General features: G+C 43.0%; 1 protein-coding gene across 1 annotated transcript in view; it reads left to right on the top strand.

Annotated features, from left to right (window-relative positions):
- Positions 1 to 16,658, top strand: part of CACNA2D3 (calcium channel, voltage-dependent, alpha 2/delta subunit 3) — a gene marked incomplete at its 5' end in the record, with an annotated part of 947,927 nt that overhangs the window by 829,499 nt on the left and 101,770 nt on the right. Inside the window, 2 exons of the mRNA XM_011947304.1 lie at positions 14,596 to 14,657; positions 15,970 to 16,014. Coding sequence (XP_011802694.1) covers positions 14,596 to 14,657; positions 15,970 to 16,014 — 107 coding nt within the window. The remainder of the gene's footprint in view (positions 1 to 14,595; positions 14,658 to 15,969; positions 16,015 to 16,658) is intronic.

Raw genomic sequence — 16,658 nt, 5'->3', positions numbered from 1 at the left:
TCTCAGAGAGCATGAGAGCATGATTAACCTCCCTGTGTCTGGACCGCAGGGCATTTGCTCATTCATTTACTCATCTAGCTTTTATTGAATGCTTTCTGGGCACCACCTATGCTTAGGGAATATGAGAGGTGAAGAGAAAACTTCCCCTTCACCTTCTGAAGTTTTGCTGAAAATCAACTGACAAAAGACAGATTAGTAGGAGAAAAGACATACAAAATATATTCGAACGTATGTAACGTGGGGAATCACAGGAGAATGATTACCCAATAACCAACCCAGTGTGGTACAGAAGCTTACATATTGAATATACATTTTTCATGGGGACAGGGGAGATGGGGACCCACACTGGAGGAGACGGGTGGACATTAGGGAAGGTGAGGGGCAGAGCTGCACAGGAACCAAGGTTGTCTTATTATGCAGATAATATCCCCCAGGTAATCTCTTGGAGCTGCTCTGAGAAGAATAGCTGAAAAGTCTGTCTGGGCTGGTGATGACTCCCACTCTCTTCTCTGGTCATTGGTCTTTCCTGGTTATTTGATGAAATTTCTAGGGCAGGGTTTAAGACAATTACATTTCTTTTGGAAAAAAAAAAAAAGAAAAAAAAAGCTCTCTTGGTCAGATGAGGATATTCCAAAGACAGTCAGTCCCTCCCTGCACTTAGGATAAGAGGGGGAACAAGACTAAGCTAGAGGAACCTTGATTCTGAGGAAGCTTCTAAGGTCTTTCAGCATGTCAAAGCTCCAGTCTTTGGGATATCATTCTTTGAGTCCCAACAGAATGTTGGTGGAATGGAGAAATGTGTAAATTGAGGGACACTGAGATCAGACAGCCTGGCTCTCCCCTGAGGCCTCTGTCTACTGAGGGGGATCTTTTGGGTGTTGGCTCTGCTGAGAAGGAGTTGGACTTGGCCTGCCAAATCAGACAGGAAAGTGCCAGCCCCACCTCGCAGCCCACCCTCAGGAGACCTGACCAGCTCAACCCGCTCACGAAACCAGGTGAGAGTCAAGGAGCAGTCACTTAACAGCAGAAGATGGCTTTTCCAGCCTCACCATCTGCCTGATGAAGGGACAAAATTGGTATTCTTCACTCCAGGGCTGACTTCCACATATTCTAAGGTCCAGAGATTCCAGGAAATGAGAGGGAAAAAGCGTTTGATTACTCCGGAGTGCCATCTGTCCCTCCTTAATGTTTCCCTGTCTCCTCCCTCCCCTCCCTACTCATAATCACCTCGTGTGTAGCTCTTCTGAGAGGATCTGCATTGGGCCAGATCTGCTACAGCTGGTCACATCTGCCACCCAGGTGTTTGACTTTGAAGTAGGTATCTCCCTGGCCAGAGGGAACCAAGCCCAGTGGCTTGCCTTGCCAGGCTGTGTTACTGCATGAGCAGACTCCTAAGTGCATGGTCTTTCCTTGGCTGTTCCTGGTGTAGCCATCCTTTCCATGTTCAATGAGTTGGAGATTCCTGGAAAAGAAAGTGATGGTCTTGTTGACCCACCACCAAGGGGACAATTTTGCTGTGGCAGGCTATCCCCAGAATAATCACCAGTTTTTAGTTTCAACCTTCCTGTCTTTGTCTTTTAAAGGCCAGGAAGTTCAGCTTCCTAATGTGCATGGGCCACGTAGTCTTAATGTTCTCAACCTCTTCAAACTCATTACCACCCTAGGATTTTGTGCACAGCCAAAAATGCTTTCTCCACCCTCCCTCTTCAATTGGTCTTAGGCTGTCATAAATTCCTGCTTATCCTACAGACCCTGTCTCTTTAGTGGAGAGTTCTTTTTTTTTTTTATTTATTATTATTATTTTTTATTATACTTTAAGTTCTAGGGTACATGTGCATAATGTGCAGGTTTGTTACATATGTATACTTGTGCCATGTTGGTGTGCTGCACCCATCAACTCGTCATTTACATCAGGTATAACTCCCAATGCAATCCCTCCCCCGTCCCCCCTCCCCATAATAGGCCCCGGTGTGTGATGTTCCCCTTCCCGAGTCCAAGTGATCTCATTATTCATTTCCCACCTATGAGTGGGAACATGCGGTGTTTGGTTTTCTGTTCTTGCGATAGTTTGCTGAGAATGATGGTTTCCAGCTGCATCCATGTCCCTACAAAGGACACAAACTCATCCTTTTTTATGGCTGCATAGTATTTCATGGTGTATATGTGCCACATTTTCTTAATCCAGTCTGTCACTGATGGACATTTGGGTTGATTCCAAGTCTTTGCTATTGTGAATAGTGCCACAGTGAACATACGTGTGTGTGTGTCTTTATAGCAGCATGATTTATAATCCTTTGGGTATATACCCAGTAATGGGATGGCTGGGTCATATGGTACTTCTAGTTCTAGATCCTTGAGGAATCGCCATACTCTTTTCCATAATGGTTGAACTAGTTTACAATCCCACCAACAATGTAAAAGTGTTCCTATTTCTTAGTGGAGAGTTCTTTAACTCTACCTCCAGTTTAGGTAATTAGTTCTCAGAGTAATCTTAAGGTAATAGCCTAATCACGTAAGCAAATCAGTCATCATTACCTAAGGGAAGACAGAACCAATTTGAATATTTAGATGCATTAATTGGTGCAAATATTCTAGAGTGTTTAGGTAGTAAATGACTTACCCTGATACCTCCAGTTTGCATTTTATCTGACAGAAAAGAACACCGGGAGCACGCTACATCTTACACTTACAGAAACCTCTTTGCCTTTGCTGTATAGGTTGAAAACATGGGTGAAGGTAACTTCTTAGTAGGAGACTTGAGGCCCATAACTTTCTTCTATGACCCTTGCTCTTCTCCAGTATCAAGTTTGGAGGGTGTTATTAGGATTAGCAATAAAGTTTTTTAAGCATCTAGCAGACACCTGGCACATACTGGAGGGCTTCATGAATGGGATTAATTATTGTTATTACTACTGCTATTATTACTATGTGATATTCCTATGAATCAAGTTATAAAATAATTTTCTTTTTTTTTTTTTTAGAGACAGGGTTTCTATCCCCCGGGCTGGAATTCAGTGGCACAATCTTAGCTCAATGCAGCCTCAAACTCCTGGGCTCATGTGTTCTTCCTACGGAATTAGACTATAGGTGTACGCCACTGCGCCCAGCTAATTTAAAAAATTTTTTTGTAGAGACGTGGTCTCACTCTGTTGCTCAGGCTGGTCTTGAACTCCTAACTTCAAACAATCCTCCCATCTCAGCCTCCTAGAGTGCTGGGATTACAGGTGTGAACTACCACACCCAACCATAAAATGATTTTCATCATGGAATAAATGTTAGGTAATTCGGAGACATACCTGGTGAACAGAGAAGTATGCTTCATTAAATAATTTATTTGGAAGTAAAAGCATGTTCAAATTTATCAAACTAATATGACAGAGCCTTGAGGTCTGGTGTGTGTGTTAGGAAGGGCTGGTGGGGAAGTGCTGTATCTGGCCAGATTCAGATGCAACTGATGGGTCTGGCAAACTCAGGGGTTCCAGGCTTCACCCAGTCAGGAGGGGTTAGAAACAAGATCATACTTCTCCATCCCCGGTACCCATTGTTCCATGCAAGTCCATCTGTCATCTCTCACCTGGTAGGATGAGCACTCTTGACCCCTATGCAGTCCCCCAGACACAAACCATGCATCCCAGCAACTTCCCCTGTAGATTTTCCCAAAGCACAAATCTGTTTGTGTCTCACATCGTTCCTTCCCCTGCTGAGAACCTTTTCATTGCTCTCTCTTGCTCTTGGGACAGAGTCCAGACCACATGGATGGCAGAGGTAGATCTCTGGAGAGAGCAAACTCCCTGAGAATAATTGACATCTCCATCCACATGGCATTCAACCACCCCGTGTGTTTCACAAGTGCCTGCCTGCGCTGGGAGCTTCTCTAGGTACAGGGAATACAACAGTGAACAAAGAGCCTCAACCTCTAGTTGGATGGGGATGAAACACAATAAATAAGTAATATAAAATATCACTTTATGCCAAATATTGATAAATACTATGAAGAAGCAGGTTTAACTGCTGACAAGAAAACCAGCAGAGTATTCCATGTATCGGATGGGTGTGGTGGCTCCAACCTATAATCCCAGCTGCTCGGGAGGCTGAGGCAGGACTGCCTGAGCCCAGGAGTTGGAGGCTACAGTGAGCTGTGATTGTGCTGCTGCATTCCAGCCTGGGTGACAGAGCAAGACCCTACCTCTATTTTTTTAAAGAATATTTTTAGCTCAAAGTCAGTTTATTCCCTACAGCAGTAAGGGAGAATACAACCTTGATAGTTGTAGAAGTGTCTCAGAAAGGGGAAGCCAGGTGGATATTTACAGCATTTTGGAGTCTGGCTGGGCAGGTCTTCCAATGTGGGGATCTGGTTGGGATTGGGACCTCTCCTGAGTAAAGCAATAGTTATTATCTTTCTGGGCAAGAATTTTCTAGAACTAATAGCAAAGTCATGAAAGTCATGTTGATGGAGGTGGCTTTGGTCCCCAGTCCTAACAGTTAAGCTGCAGGACACAAACTGTCTCAATTCTCTCAGGGCTAAGTACGCAACAGAGATCACCCCAGGTCATTGCCTGGGAATGTTCTGTATGACCCCCAGCCTGGAGCTGCCAGATTTAGTAAACCAAAAATATTTTATCTGCCTGGCATGGTGGCTCACACTTGTAGTCTCAGCACTTTGGGAGGCCAAGCGGGGAGGATTGCTTGAACCCAGGAGTTAGAGACCTGCCTGGGCAACATGGCAAAACCCTGTCTCTACAAAAAACACAAAAATTAATGAGGCATGGTGGACATGCCTGTAGTCCTAGCTACTCGGGAGACTATGGTGGGATAATCGCCTGAGCCTGGGAGGTCGAGGCTACAGTGAGCCATGATCACGCCACTGCACTCCAGCCTGGGCAACAGAGCAAGATCTTGCATCAACAAAAAAACTCTTTATCTGGCAATCCTATTAGAGTGCTGTCAGTTTTTCAAATGAACTGTCTATATATTGAGCCTTGTGTTTCACAAGGTACTAGTTGGGCCAAGCTGAGCTCTGCAGTTCCCTGGAGACTGCGGCACAGGGTGGTGTTCAGTTCACCACAGTTCCCTCTCAGCTCTGAAGGGAATTTGAGTTTGGGAGCTCCACAGGGGACTCAGGTCCCTCCAGGGAGCTGGGTGTGCTTGGACAAGTTCTTCTCCATCTCCGTGCCCTGTAACATGAACCTGACAATCAGAGGGTTTGCAGGCATCCCTCCAGCTCTGTGGACTGCCCAAGTGGAGATTTTAGTGCTATTTTATATTAAATACAGTCATAAACATCCAACTCAGAGATGTTTGGCAACTATATGTGGCTGTTCTATTATTGGTTTGGAAATGTTTAGAAACTTGACCCCCAATTTTGTTATGGTCTCTTTGGTAACTGTTATTAGGTGGTGACCTAATAAGAAATTATTAACTAGGGAGCTATAACTTGGAAGCTTATAATTTTTTAAAGGACATTGATTTGTGCAGCCCTGATTAAAATACAATGAAGCCTGAGGCTTAAATGTTTTGTTCTGAAAGGTTGAAAGGGTGGGAATTGACTCTAAAAATGTATTGGCTTGAAAATTTTATTGAAATAATATTATTTGAAGAGCTTTGTGAGCATAAAATGATTTGACAAAAACTATTTGATGCTAGCTCTGGCAGCCTGGGAAAGCTGAGGGAATATAGGTTTCTTCAGATGAAGTCTGGAAAAATGCTTCCAGATTACCTCAGGGGTGAAAAGAAAATTATTATTCCATTCCACAACCCTGCTAATTCTTTTCAACATCAATCCAGTCAAGTAATTAGAACCCAAATGGAGGAAACATTTATAATTGTCATTTACTCCACTTACCAAAGGTGACTGTTTTGAGAAGCTCTGACAGGACAGAAAAAAAAAATAAAGTGATTATGAAAGAAATGTGTGGCCAAATGGATCAGGCCTTCCTACACACATTCCCAGAAGCCAGTCACAGGCAGTAGGTCGGGATGGTTACAGATTAAAATAGGCCTCCTCAGCAGAGAAAATCTTCTGCTATAGCCTTGTCAATGGAGTGATAATGTGAGCTATTTCTCCTCCATCTCTGTCACCACAGACATATATCATGGAGCTCTTTGTTATTTAAAAGCATGTATAAGAAAGATTGCCAACCCCTCATACCACAGGGAATGCTTCAGAAGTGAAATATGCAATCTTTTAGGGGTTACATTTAAAATACCTCCTCCCCTTTTATCATTATATTTCTTCACTTAGACTAGGCTAAAATATGAGGTGTTTCTGCTGCTGTGAGAATTTTTTTTTTTTTTCTAATTTCTGAAATAATACCGTAGCTTGGAGATTAATGTTCAGGCTTTACCAAGATTATAACAAATGCATATTGCTTTGATCTAAATATTTCTCCAGAGGTTGTTGCTGATCATTCTCCCTTGCCTATAATATTCTAAGAAAGCCTTTGAATTTGCCAGCCTGATCCCCAGGGGGAGAAGAGTGCAGCTGTCTTCCCTTCCTTCCCCCTCGTCTTCCCGAGGATACTCTGTTCTCAGTTTTGCCCAAATTAGTCCCAGGATTTCAGTTGTTTTTTTTGTCCAACATTCCATCATGCAATTCATTAACATCTTCACATGAAATATTTAACAGATGAGTTATGTCCTAATTCACATTGCAGTTTTAAATTGTTATTCATGTGGTAAGTCATTTATCTTGGACACCAACAGACCTCTGGAGTGGGCTCACATTTGATGTAAAGAAGGTTGGAGTTATTTTCCTTGATGCTCCGGAACAGTGGCCTTATTCCAAACCCTGGGTTAATAGTGAAATATTCCCAAAAAATGGCATTCAGATTCATCGTTAGTTCTATTCGCAATTAACTGTTTTGAAAACAAACAGAAGAAAACATTTAAACAAACATGGCTTGGGTAATGGCTATTACAATTGACCGTTAATTAAGACAAGTTGGAATCCAAATGTGCCAGGCCTCGTTACTATCACTGCTAGCAATCTTTGCCATGGTGCACAAAGAAATAAAAATTTAGAGACTGTCGAAGTGGGGGTGAGACTGGGTAAGAGATATTAACCAAGACATCTAAAAATACCCAGTGCACTGATTAAGAAATATGACCACCTAGGAGGCTGATGATCTGGATGAGCATTTATTTGTATAATTCGGGTTTTGGGAAAAGTCACTTGACTCCTAAGAGCTGAAATACATGGGAAATCCTTAGCAGGTATTTTATTTATTATTAACTTGTTGTAGTTGTATTTCCTCTAATGAAGCTACAATTTTCTACTATATTCCTACCCATGGAATCTGTTGGAAGAAAATATCCTGTTTGTAGAATAAGGCAATGCAAGGCAGCTCTTGAATCTGTTTCTCTGCCTGGACACCACAGTGAAATAATTGTCCACATTTGCAAGTGTCCAGCAGCAGCCAGGTCATTGAGAAGTTTTGTGGGCAGGTGGTCTGACTGATGTGCCCAGGAAGCTGATGGCACCAGTATCATGGACAACAGTCTTCTTGAATTCTGTACCCTGACCTTTCTAACCTTGTCCTGAGTATGCATGAATCATCACAATTCCAGAAGGGGTGAGTGACAGGGCATCTTCTTCTGTTTTCATTTGCTTTTAACAGAGTGGTAGAAATAGGGTAACTTGTAAAGAAAAGGAATTCACTTCTTAAAGCCTCTTCTCAGAGGCTGAGAAGTCCAAGTTCAAGGGGCCCCCCGTGGTGAGGGCCTTGCTGGTGGGGGCTCTGCAGAGTCCCAGAGAGGCACAGGGCATCGCATGGTGAGGGGACTGAGTGTGCTCACTCAGGTCTCTCTCCCTCTTCCTGTAAAGCCGCCAGTCCCACTCTCATAATGACTCATTAATCCGTTAACCCATTAATCTATTAATAGATTAATCCTTTCATGAGGGCAGAGTCCTCAGGACCCAGTCACCTCTTAAAGGTGCCACCTCGTAATACTGCTGCATTAGGGGTCAAATTTCAACGTGAGTTTCAGAGAAGAGCAGTATTCAAACCATAGCACAGGTTTTGAATGGTGTAGCACACTTTTCCTTAATCCTGAAGGAAAAAGATTCATTCTGTAAGAGCCTGCTTGGCTGATAGCATGACTTTGTAATGCATTTACTCACTAATATAACACTCTAAGGAACATTCCTAGTAGTGGACAGTTTGCCTTGGTCATAGGTGAATTTTCTGCTCACTCTCAACATAATTGGCATGAAAGATATATTAGCCATGAAACGCAAGAATAAAGAATAAAAGCTCTAGGAGCAAATCACAACATGAATGATGACAACGCTATCAACTAGTTAGAGTGTTTTAATACCCATGATTTTATTTACTCTCATTGATTTTTGTCCCACAAAAGTTCTGCTCAGAAGCTAGAGCTGGTGCAACTCTATTGGTGGAGACAGAGAGGTAAAGTGACATACCCAAGGGGACACAGCAGTGATCTTAAAAATAGGGTTTGCAGTCAGTTCTCCCAGCAAAACAATTCCTGATTGGAGTTCACTGATGGTGGCAGGATTGTTTTTCTGCCTTTCGGATGAGCTCTCTGTGTGTATGTGAATATACTGTATGGACTTGGAGGGCTGGACCAATGGAAATAGGGGTGTTTGGGTGAGCTTGTGTGCCAGGTATAGTGAGCACTATTTTACAAACCGGATCTGTGCCCCTCCAGTATGTTGCAAGTTGAGGCCAACCCCAGGGAAAATTATTTCTAAATGAATACAATACAAAAAAAGTTGTTTTATTTCTAATTTTGTATGTAACATTGTTATTTTGTGAGTTTCAGATTACACTTGAATGCATGTCTATTAACATGATATGAGATGCATGCATGATTTCATCTTGAATGCATTAAACATAATAGCACTGCAAATGTAATTTGTAGTCTCAAGTTTTATAAAGCAAAATAAATAAATCTTGAGGGTGGTTGTTGCATTGATTTCTTTAGGGTTCGTTCAAACTCATTACCGACTTCCCCTTGCAAGTCCAGGTTGTCTCATGCTGGCAGTCCTGTTTGCTCTAAACCCCCTATACCTAAGTCATCTCATTTCTTCTACCTCTGGGGAGTGGTAGTATGAACAGGTTTGTGGAGAACTGTACCTTCTATCCTTAAGGAGTGCTAGGGTCCAGTTCTTTTCCATGGTTCCTTCTAGGATCACTGGTCATCATCCAATAAAAGTCTCTGCAATGATGGAAATGTTATAGATCTGCATGGTCCAGTACCGTAGCCTCTAGCCCCCTGTGGCTGTTGAGCACTTGACATCTAACTAGTGTAACTAAGGAACCGAATTATGACTATTATTTAATTTTAGTTCATTTTTATTTAAATAGCCACATGTAACTAACGGCCACTGATTTGGACAGCACAGGATCAGAGCATTCTAGCCTGTCCCTAGATTCAAATGTGCTGATCACTGGCATTCTGCAAATCAAATGGTCTATGTATTTTGGAGCTTGGATGATGCCCTGCGTTCATTTCTGTCAGCTCTGGGGATGCTGAAGTGTGAGTCTCTCTTCGGTGATTTCACTGCTCTCCCCAGGCCTCTACCCCTGGTGGTTGTGTCTCTCACATCTTTTTGTCAATACACCTATCACCCAGCCTATACTGGGTTTCTCATAAACATGAGAGAAAGGACTGGAAGAAGGGAGGGTAAAAGTAGATAGGAAGGAAGTTAAACAGTTGGGAAAAGAAGAAGTCTGGAAGGAAGATCCTTTATTGAAGTTTCGATATCTGTAGTCAAGCCTTCTTAGAGTATTGAGAGGAGTTGTGAGAACAGTCACATGGATAGTTCAAAAGAGATGTCAGTGCTTCAGATGCCTGAATATTTCTTATGAAAAGATTCTGGGCTCTTTGAGAGGACAATTCTTATAACAATATTTTTGCTGTTTTGTTGATTTCCAAAGACCTTCCCAGCATCTTGGGGTCACTGTCCTAGGAGGCTCACCCCATACTGGCACATTGGGAAGGATCCTAAGGGATAATATTTTCTGGATTGGTTGTGTTCCTGGGCGGTGCGTAAGATATCAACAGATGCAGCTGTGTAAAGGGACTTTGTCTCCATCTATGTGATGAAGATTCCCAGCAGGGAGGGAGCCCTGGGGCATCTGTCATCAGATTGAAGGAGCACTGTGACCTCCAGGGAAATATGTTGATGATTTTCTAGACTGTCTAAAATATTACAAACCCCAGGAATGGTGATTTTATTTTCTGTAACTCTCCTTGGGACTTGAGTTTCACGAAAGCATTTGCTGTCTTTGTTTTCCTTATTAAATTAGCAAGGATAACTTAAATCAATGTACTGTTACGGCTTGAAATGTTGCTGAAAGAACAAAATAGATGGACTTGACAAATGTCTCAGGTTCCATTTAGGTTATGTGGGAGCTGAAAGGAGAGAGTGGGACTCACTGAAGTAGTCGTGTTTTCTCTGATAAAGGTCGAAAAAGAAAAATGTGGACCAAAACAAAGGAAAATAGTGAAAGGAAGCTACACTTCTGTTTGTGGCAGGTGATATATTTGTTTTTCTAAATACAGCTGGCCATAGGATTCCCTTAAGTGTTTTTGTTTATTTGCTTGTCTGTTGGGGGAGAGGGGTATTCTTATTTTTTTGTTGCCTTATTTTTTGCACTTTAAATCATTTTCACACTTAAGAAATAATTAGCTCAATCCCATTACTCTCTATCCCTTACACTCATTCTCCCGTTTCCCATTTTACAGACCCTTTCCCTAGCACTTCCTCTGCAAGCTTTCAGAGTGAACTTTCTAAAAATATAAACCTGGTCCTGCCACTTCGATACTAAAGACCTTCGATGGCACCAACAGCAGATGTCAGAATACTTTTTCTGTAAAGGACCAATAGTAAATAACTGAGGTTTTGTGGGCCATGCAGTCTCAATTAAAACTACTCAGCTCTGCCATTGGAGTCATAGACAGTATGCAAACCAATTAGTGTGACTGTGCTGCAAGAAAACTTTATTTACAAAAAGAGGCTGGATTTGCCCATTGGACCAATCTCTGGCCTACATGATACTCTTGAAGCTTTGGCCTGACATTCAAGACCTTTGGCCATTTGACCTCAGCCTGAGCAACTGGGTCCCTGTTGCCATTCTTCTCAAGCCTCCGAACAAATGATGGTCTTTAAAAAGGTTCTCTCCCTTTCCCTCCCTTCGTGTTTCCTCCATTTGGATTGCCATCTTCCCCAGCTTCCTACTGTTCTGTGAGTGGGCTCTTCATGCCTCACCTTACACAAAGCTCTCACCAGTGCCCCCCAGGCCAAGTCAGCCCCATTCTTTGCATGCTCCGGTTCTTTATGCCTCTAGTGTAGCTTTTACAATGGATCTACTCCTCAACTGGATGCGGAGGGAGCTTAGTACCCAGTGTAGAGGTTAGTACCCACTCAACAAATGGTCATGAAGTTGATCCATCAATGAAATTGTGAGTCTCTTAATCATAGGAGAGTATGTTAACTTACGGGTAAAACACTGCAAACCCCAGATATGCCACAGGAAGCCAGGGGCCAGTGTTACTGGAAAGGGGATGAGGTCAGCCAGCAGGAGCACAGCTAGGTCAAAACTAGCAGAACTATTGCAGCCGGGACTATCCAGGAGCCTTTGGGCAACAACTTCATGGCACAGGCAGGGGTGTGAGTGAGGAGGGAGGGAAGCAGTGTCTAGTTCAGGGCATCAGGACCAGGACGAGGATGCAGCCTGCTGGAGAGAGATCAGAGAGAAGCAGCCTGCATGATTAATGGGATGGAGGGACTGACTCATAAGGAAAGATGAAAGCCCCCCAAGGAGCTGGGGTAGAGGACCGACGGGGCAGATGAGAGCAGGCTGTAAGTATGTGAGATAGATAAACACCCAGAGGGGAGCAGCTGGCTTCATCAGGGAGGTGAAGATGAGGGCTCAACCAGAGAACGGGGGTGGGGGTCTCCGAAAGGGCATCGGGAGACTCATGGAAGCTCAAGAGATGACAGGTGGGCCCAAGACAGCTCTGGGCTGTTGGAGGGAGAAGCACCATGGAAAGGCTACCCTGGAGTGACTCTTTCATGCAGTCCTGATGCTCTACCGTGTAAGGCCTTGCAGCTTGCCCTTGGCTCTGAGATGTGGCCTTAGCCTTCCTCTGCCTGACGGCCTGGCGGGCGCTGGCCGGGGAGCACTGCGGGAGGGGAGCTGTAAAGAGGCACACAGAGGAGGACACATGAACTCATTTCCCACCCTCCTCTTAGATACCAGTTATTGGTTGTCACAACAATTTCGAGGTCTCTCCTCTGAAGTCAGTTTTCAGCCAGCCCCTGCCTGTCTTTGGTGAAACCGCAGATACTTGTTCCAAGCCCAGCACTCACCCCCGCCTGCCAGTGCATCTGATCAGAATTCAGCCCGGACCCTGTTTCGCATCTTGCACCCTGGCCTGTCAGGCATTTGGAAGATGAGATTTATTTGAAATGCAGTCAACCTCCATCAGACTGAAGATCAGCTTCCTTCAGGCATTCTCTGAAACGTCCTCCAATGCCGGGAAGAACAGCTTGTGTTGTGTAGTCTGGCCAAGTGGCCTACATCACAGTAGATCCCCAACAGCTGATTTACTAAAGCCATCCTCCACCTTGGCTGTGCGTGGGCATCATCTGGGACACTTATAAAACGTACCCAAGCTAGCCACATGGCTCACACCTGTAATCCCAGCACTTTGGGAGTTTGAGGCAGGCAGGTCACTTGAGCCCAGGAGTTAGAGATCAGCCTGGCCAACATGGTGAAACTTCATCTCTACAAAAAATACAAAAATTAGCCAGGTGTGGTGGTGTACACCTGTAATCCCAGCTACTCGGGAGGCTGAGTCATGAGAATCACTTGAATCCAGGAAGCAGAGGTTCATCTTATTTTTCTCCATGAAAACAAAGAAAAATTTTCTCAGTGGTGAGCTGAGATCACACTACTGCACCCTAGCCTGGACAACAGAGTGAGACTCTGTCTCAAACAAACAAACAAACAATTCACACAGCTGTTACTCTTCTATATTTCTCTCTAACTGCTGACTATAATATCACTTGGAAGCTTTTTTAAAAAGCAAGCATATACTGATGGGTCATCTGTGTAGTCAGCATCTTGCTGGGGGCAGGGGTCCAGCAGGGAGCAAGAACAGGTCCTCATTCTTGGGGAAGTTGTGTTCCAGAGAACAAAGGACACTAAGGGCAGAGCAGAATGATCCTGGGGCACCGACATGGTGCATTTCAGAGGCTTTTCACATTCTGCACATTACAGCCATGCACTGCTCTAGTCTTTATCCTAGAGTCTGAAATTCTAAGTCCAAACACAGATGGCAAATCTCTCCCAAGGTACACACCCAGTTAACCTTTACTCTCAGGGCTTCCTTCAACAATTTCTTTAGGAAATAGAAATGCCCTTGATAGTTATCAGGGTAACAACAGCCCAAGACCTTTATGATAATCTCCAAGTTCCTGAAGCCAGCACAACTATGATTACCCAAATGGGAGGTCCAATATAGTGGCACGCAAAATTTTAAGAGTATTTAAGTGATTTTTTTCCTTACAATTGTGTATTTCTTTTGATGGGTGTTCCAGTGTTATTTAGGTTGAATTACTGTAGGTCTTTAAGCAAAAGAAAGAAATGTGGAAAAATAGATAAGCGTATTGGTGGTATGCAGATATGGCAAAAATTGGGAGGTTGTGTGCAGCAGACTAAAGTTTGCAAAACTGCGCTGGGGTAAATGACGTGCTCCAGGGAATTCAGTATTTCCTGTAGTCTCATTCTGCCGAACGCCTCTCAGGTTTTCCCACCATCTGAGGAGCATTTTGCCATTTTTCCATTTTACCTCCTGAGATGGTTTCAAGTCTTTCAAGTGGTTTGGGCTTCGTGGAGAAAAATAAGATGAACTTCCTCATGTTATAGTTTTGAGGTTCCACTAAATTTCACTTCCCTAGGTTCTAAGTCACATTCTTAACCTCTTCTCTTTTTGGCTGTTTCTGTCACTAGAACTAGCATTCGCGGTTGCTTTAGGAAGCTTTTCACAGACAAAGAAAAAATTACATAATTTTACCAAAGTTCCATGGGAGAGAAGAACCTTGAGATGTGGACTCTAGGAGGCCAGTTAAACTAAGTCACATTATAGTAAAGTGACTCACTTCTGAATACCAGCCTCATGACAACTGCTTTTCAAATGTTACGTCTCAAAAATACATGCAGAGTACACATTTTAGACATGCAAGTTCAAACAGTAATAGCTGATACAGGAACTGACGTAATAGTGATCTTTTGAATTTTTTTCTTTCCTCTTCTCAGGTTGTGTTGGGGTGGGGATGGGGCAGGGGTGCAAGTATATGAATTTTAGAAACGCCAAAGTAACATGTCTCCATAGAGCCATCTACACTGTGCTGTTTGTTTTGTATCGAGAGTTCTATGAGTACAGGTAAACTTGAGAATTCTTTACCTGAGAGATAAAATGTTTTAGTTGTATGCTTCACTGTACATTTTATTTTATATGCTTATATCAGCTTCTTGCCATGATGGATAATTTTCGATGATAACCTTAAATAATTGTGTAAAGGGATCACTAATGCCTTGTTTTATTTATAACTTGTCCCAGCTGTAGGCATTCAGATGAAACTTGAATTTTTCCAAAGGAAGTTCTGGACTGCCAGCAGACAGGTAAGTTATAATCGGCATCTTGAAGCATTAGAGACACTGTTATTATACAGGTGTTCACATTTGGGTACCTGGAGCCTAAAAGTGACAGATTTCCGATGAATGTTTGTAAAATGAACTGCCGGCTGCTCAGATTACCTTTCATTTCATTGCAAAATAAAGGGCTGTCAGCATGTTAGACACCACATGCTGAGCAAAGCAGGGAATTTGCTCCTAGGAACAGCTTTAATTGTGGGATCAAGATAGTGACCTTCCAAAGGAGTTTTTCTTTTAAGTATTGGGGCTTTTTGTGTGATTTTCATACTGACTTTCTCCTAATCCTATGGTCGTGCCTGGTTACTTACTTGTGAATCTCATTATCAAAATTGTGAAACCCTTTACATAACTAGTTTCTCCAAAACATGTATCTGACTTCTTTGTTCACAGGGTCTACCTTGGAGAACCTGGGAACATTTTTTTCTTTTTGCTGTGCTGTCTGTGCTAAGTCATCTCGGTGGTATTTGTTGAGTAATTTGGTAGAAAGGGCCACTGATAAGTTGCTTCCATCTGCCCAAGAATAAATGTTAGAATCGTTTATCATCCCCTAAATTAAAATACTTTGGGAAACTATAAACTAAGCAGACAGACAGGGGTTTTTTAAAGTCATTGAGAATTAATGAATTTGTATTAAATAATTACATAATTATATTTTTAGTTACCAAAAGATTTGAGATCTTAAAAAGATGTCATTACTATTTAATGATAGCATAAAGTAGATAAAAAAGAGCCAACTCTCCCCTCAATTTTTTTTTTTTTTTTTTTTTGAAACAGTCTTGCTCTGTTGCCCAGGCTGGAGTGCACTGGTGTGATCTCAGCTCACTGCACCCTCCACCTCCCTGGTTCAAGTGATTCTCCTGCCTCAGCCTCCTGAGTAGCTGGGATTACAGGTGCCTGCCACCACACTAGGGTAGTTTTTGCATGTTTTAGTAGAGACGGGGTTTCACCATGTTGGCCAGGCTGGTCTCAAACTCCTGACCTCAAGTGATCCGCCCTCCTTTGCCTCCCAAAGTGCAGGGATTACAGGTGTGAGCGCCTGCCCCCCCACCGACTGTTTCATACCTCTTTTATTTTACATTACTATTTGGAATTGATATTGATTCCAGAGATGGTAGAGCAGACACGTCATGGAGCATTCCTTTTCAATGAAATTGGGTATTGGAATTCTAGCCCATGACTTGGATAGCTTGTCCTTAAGTAGCTCAGTGGCAGCCACAGCAGACACTGGGATGCCCAAGGAACGTAGTAACACATTTCCCTCTGCCTTTTGCCTTCACAGTGTGCCTCCCTGGATGGCAAATGCTCCATCAGCTGCGATGATGAGGTAAGACGGCCTCCTGGTCCTGTTTCTACCCTTGTGGAGAGAAGGTGACAGGTGGTGCTTTATGACCGAGGGAACGCCGTTATAAATAGGGCCAGGTTGACACATTGCACTGGGCCAATCTAAAAAAAAATAATCATTTCCTTTATTTGCTTTGTTTCTTTTTTGTTGTCATTCCCCACCTCCCAGCAGTTTATGACAGCTGGAAATGTGCTTTGAATGTCTCATGGACAGCACTATTGGAATTTTGACATTTTGTAGGAAATAATACAAACTCCTACTGTTTGAAGCTCACATTACACTTCTCAAACCTTTTTCTACATGCCTTAATCTCTTTCCATCCTTGTAACAACCCGTGAAATAGGTAGGACTTGTTGACCCATCTTACAGATAAGAAAAACTGAGGATCAGAGCAATTAAGTGACTCAGCTAACTTCATGTAATAAGCAAACAAAAAATCTAGGAGTTAAAAACTTTGAAACTCAGAATTTTTCTTTCTAGTATACTGCTTCTCTCCTACAACGCTTTTCTCCTCTTTTCTTTTCTCTCTTTCTTTCTCCTCTCCTGTCCTCCTCTCTCTCTCTCTCTCTCTCTGTCTCCTCTTCTCTTCTCCTCTCCTCCACACCCCACCCCTCCCCTCCCCTCCC

This window comes from Colobus angolensis, unplaced genomic scaffold, assembly GCF_000951035.1.
Source record: "Colobus angolensis palliatus isolate OR3802 unplaced genomic scaffold, Cang.pa_1.0 Scaffold26, whole genome shotgun sequence".
Lineage (NCBI taxonomy): Eukaryota > Metazoa > Chordata > Mammalia > Primates > Cercopithecidae > Colobus > Colobus angolensis.
The sequence above is the reverse complement of the archived record's forward strand: the minus strand, read 5'-3'. Positions and strand labels throughout refer to the sequence as shown.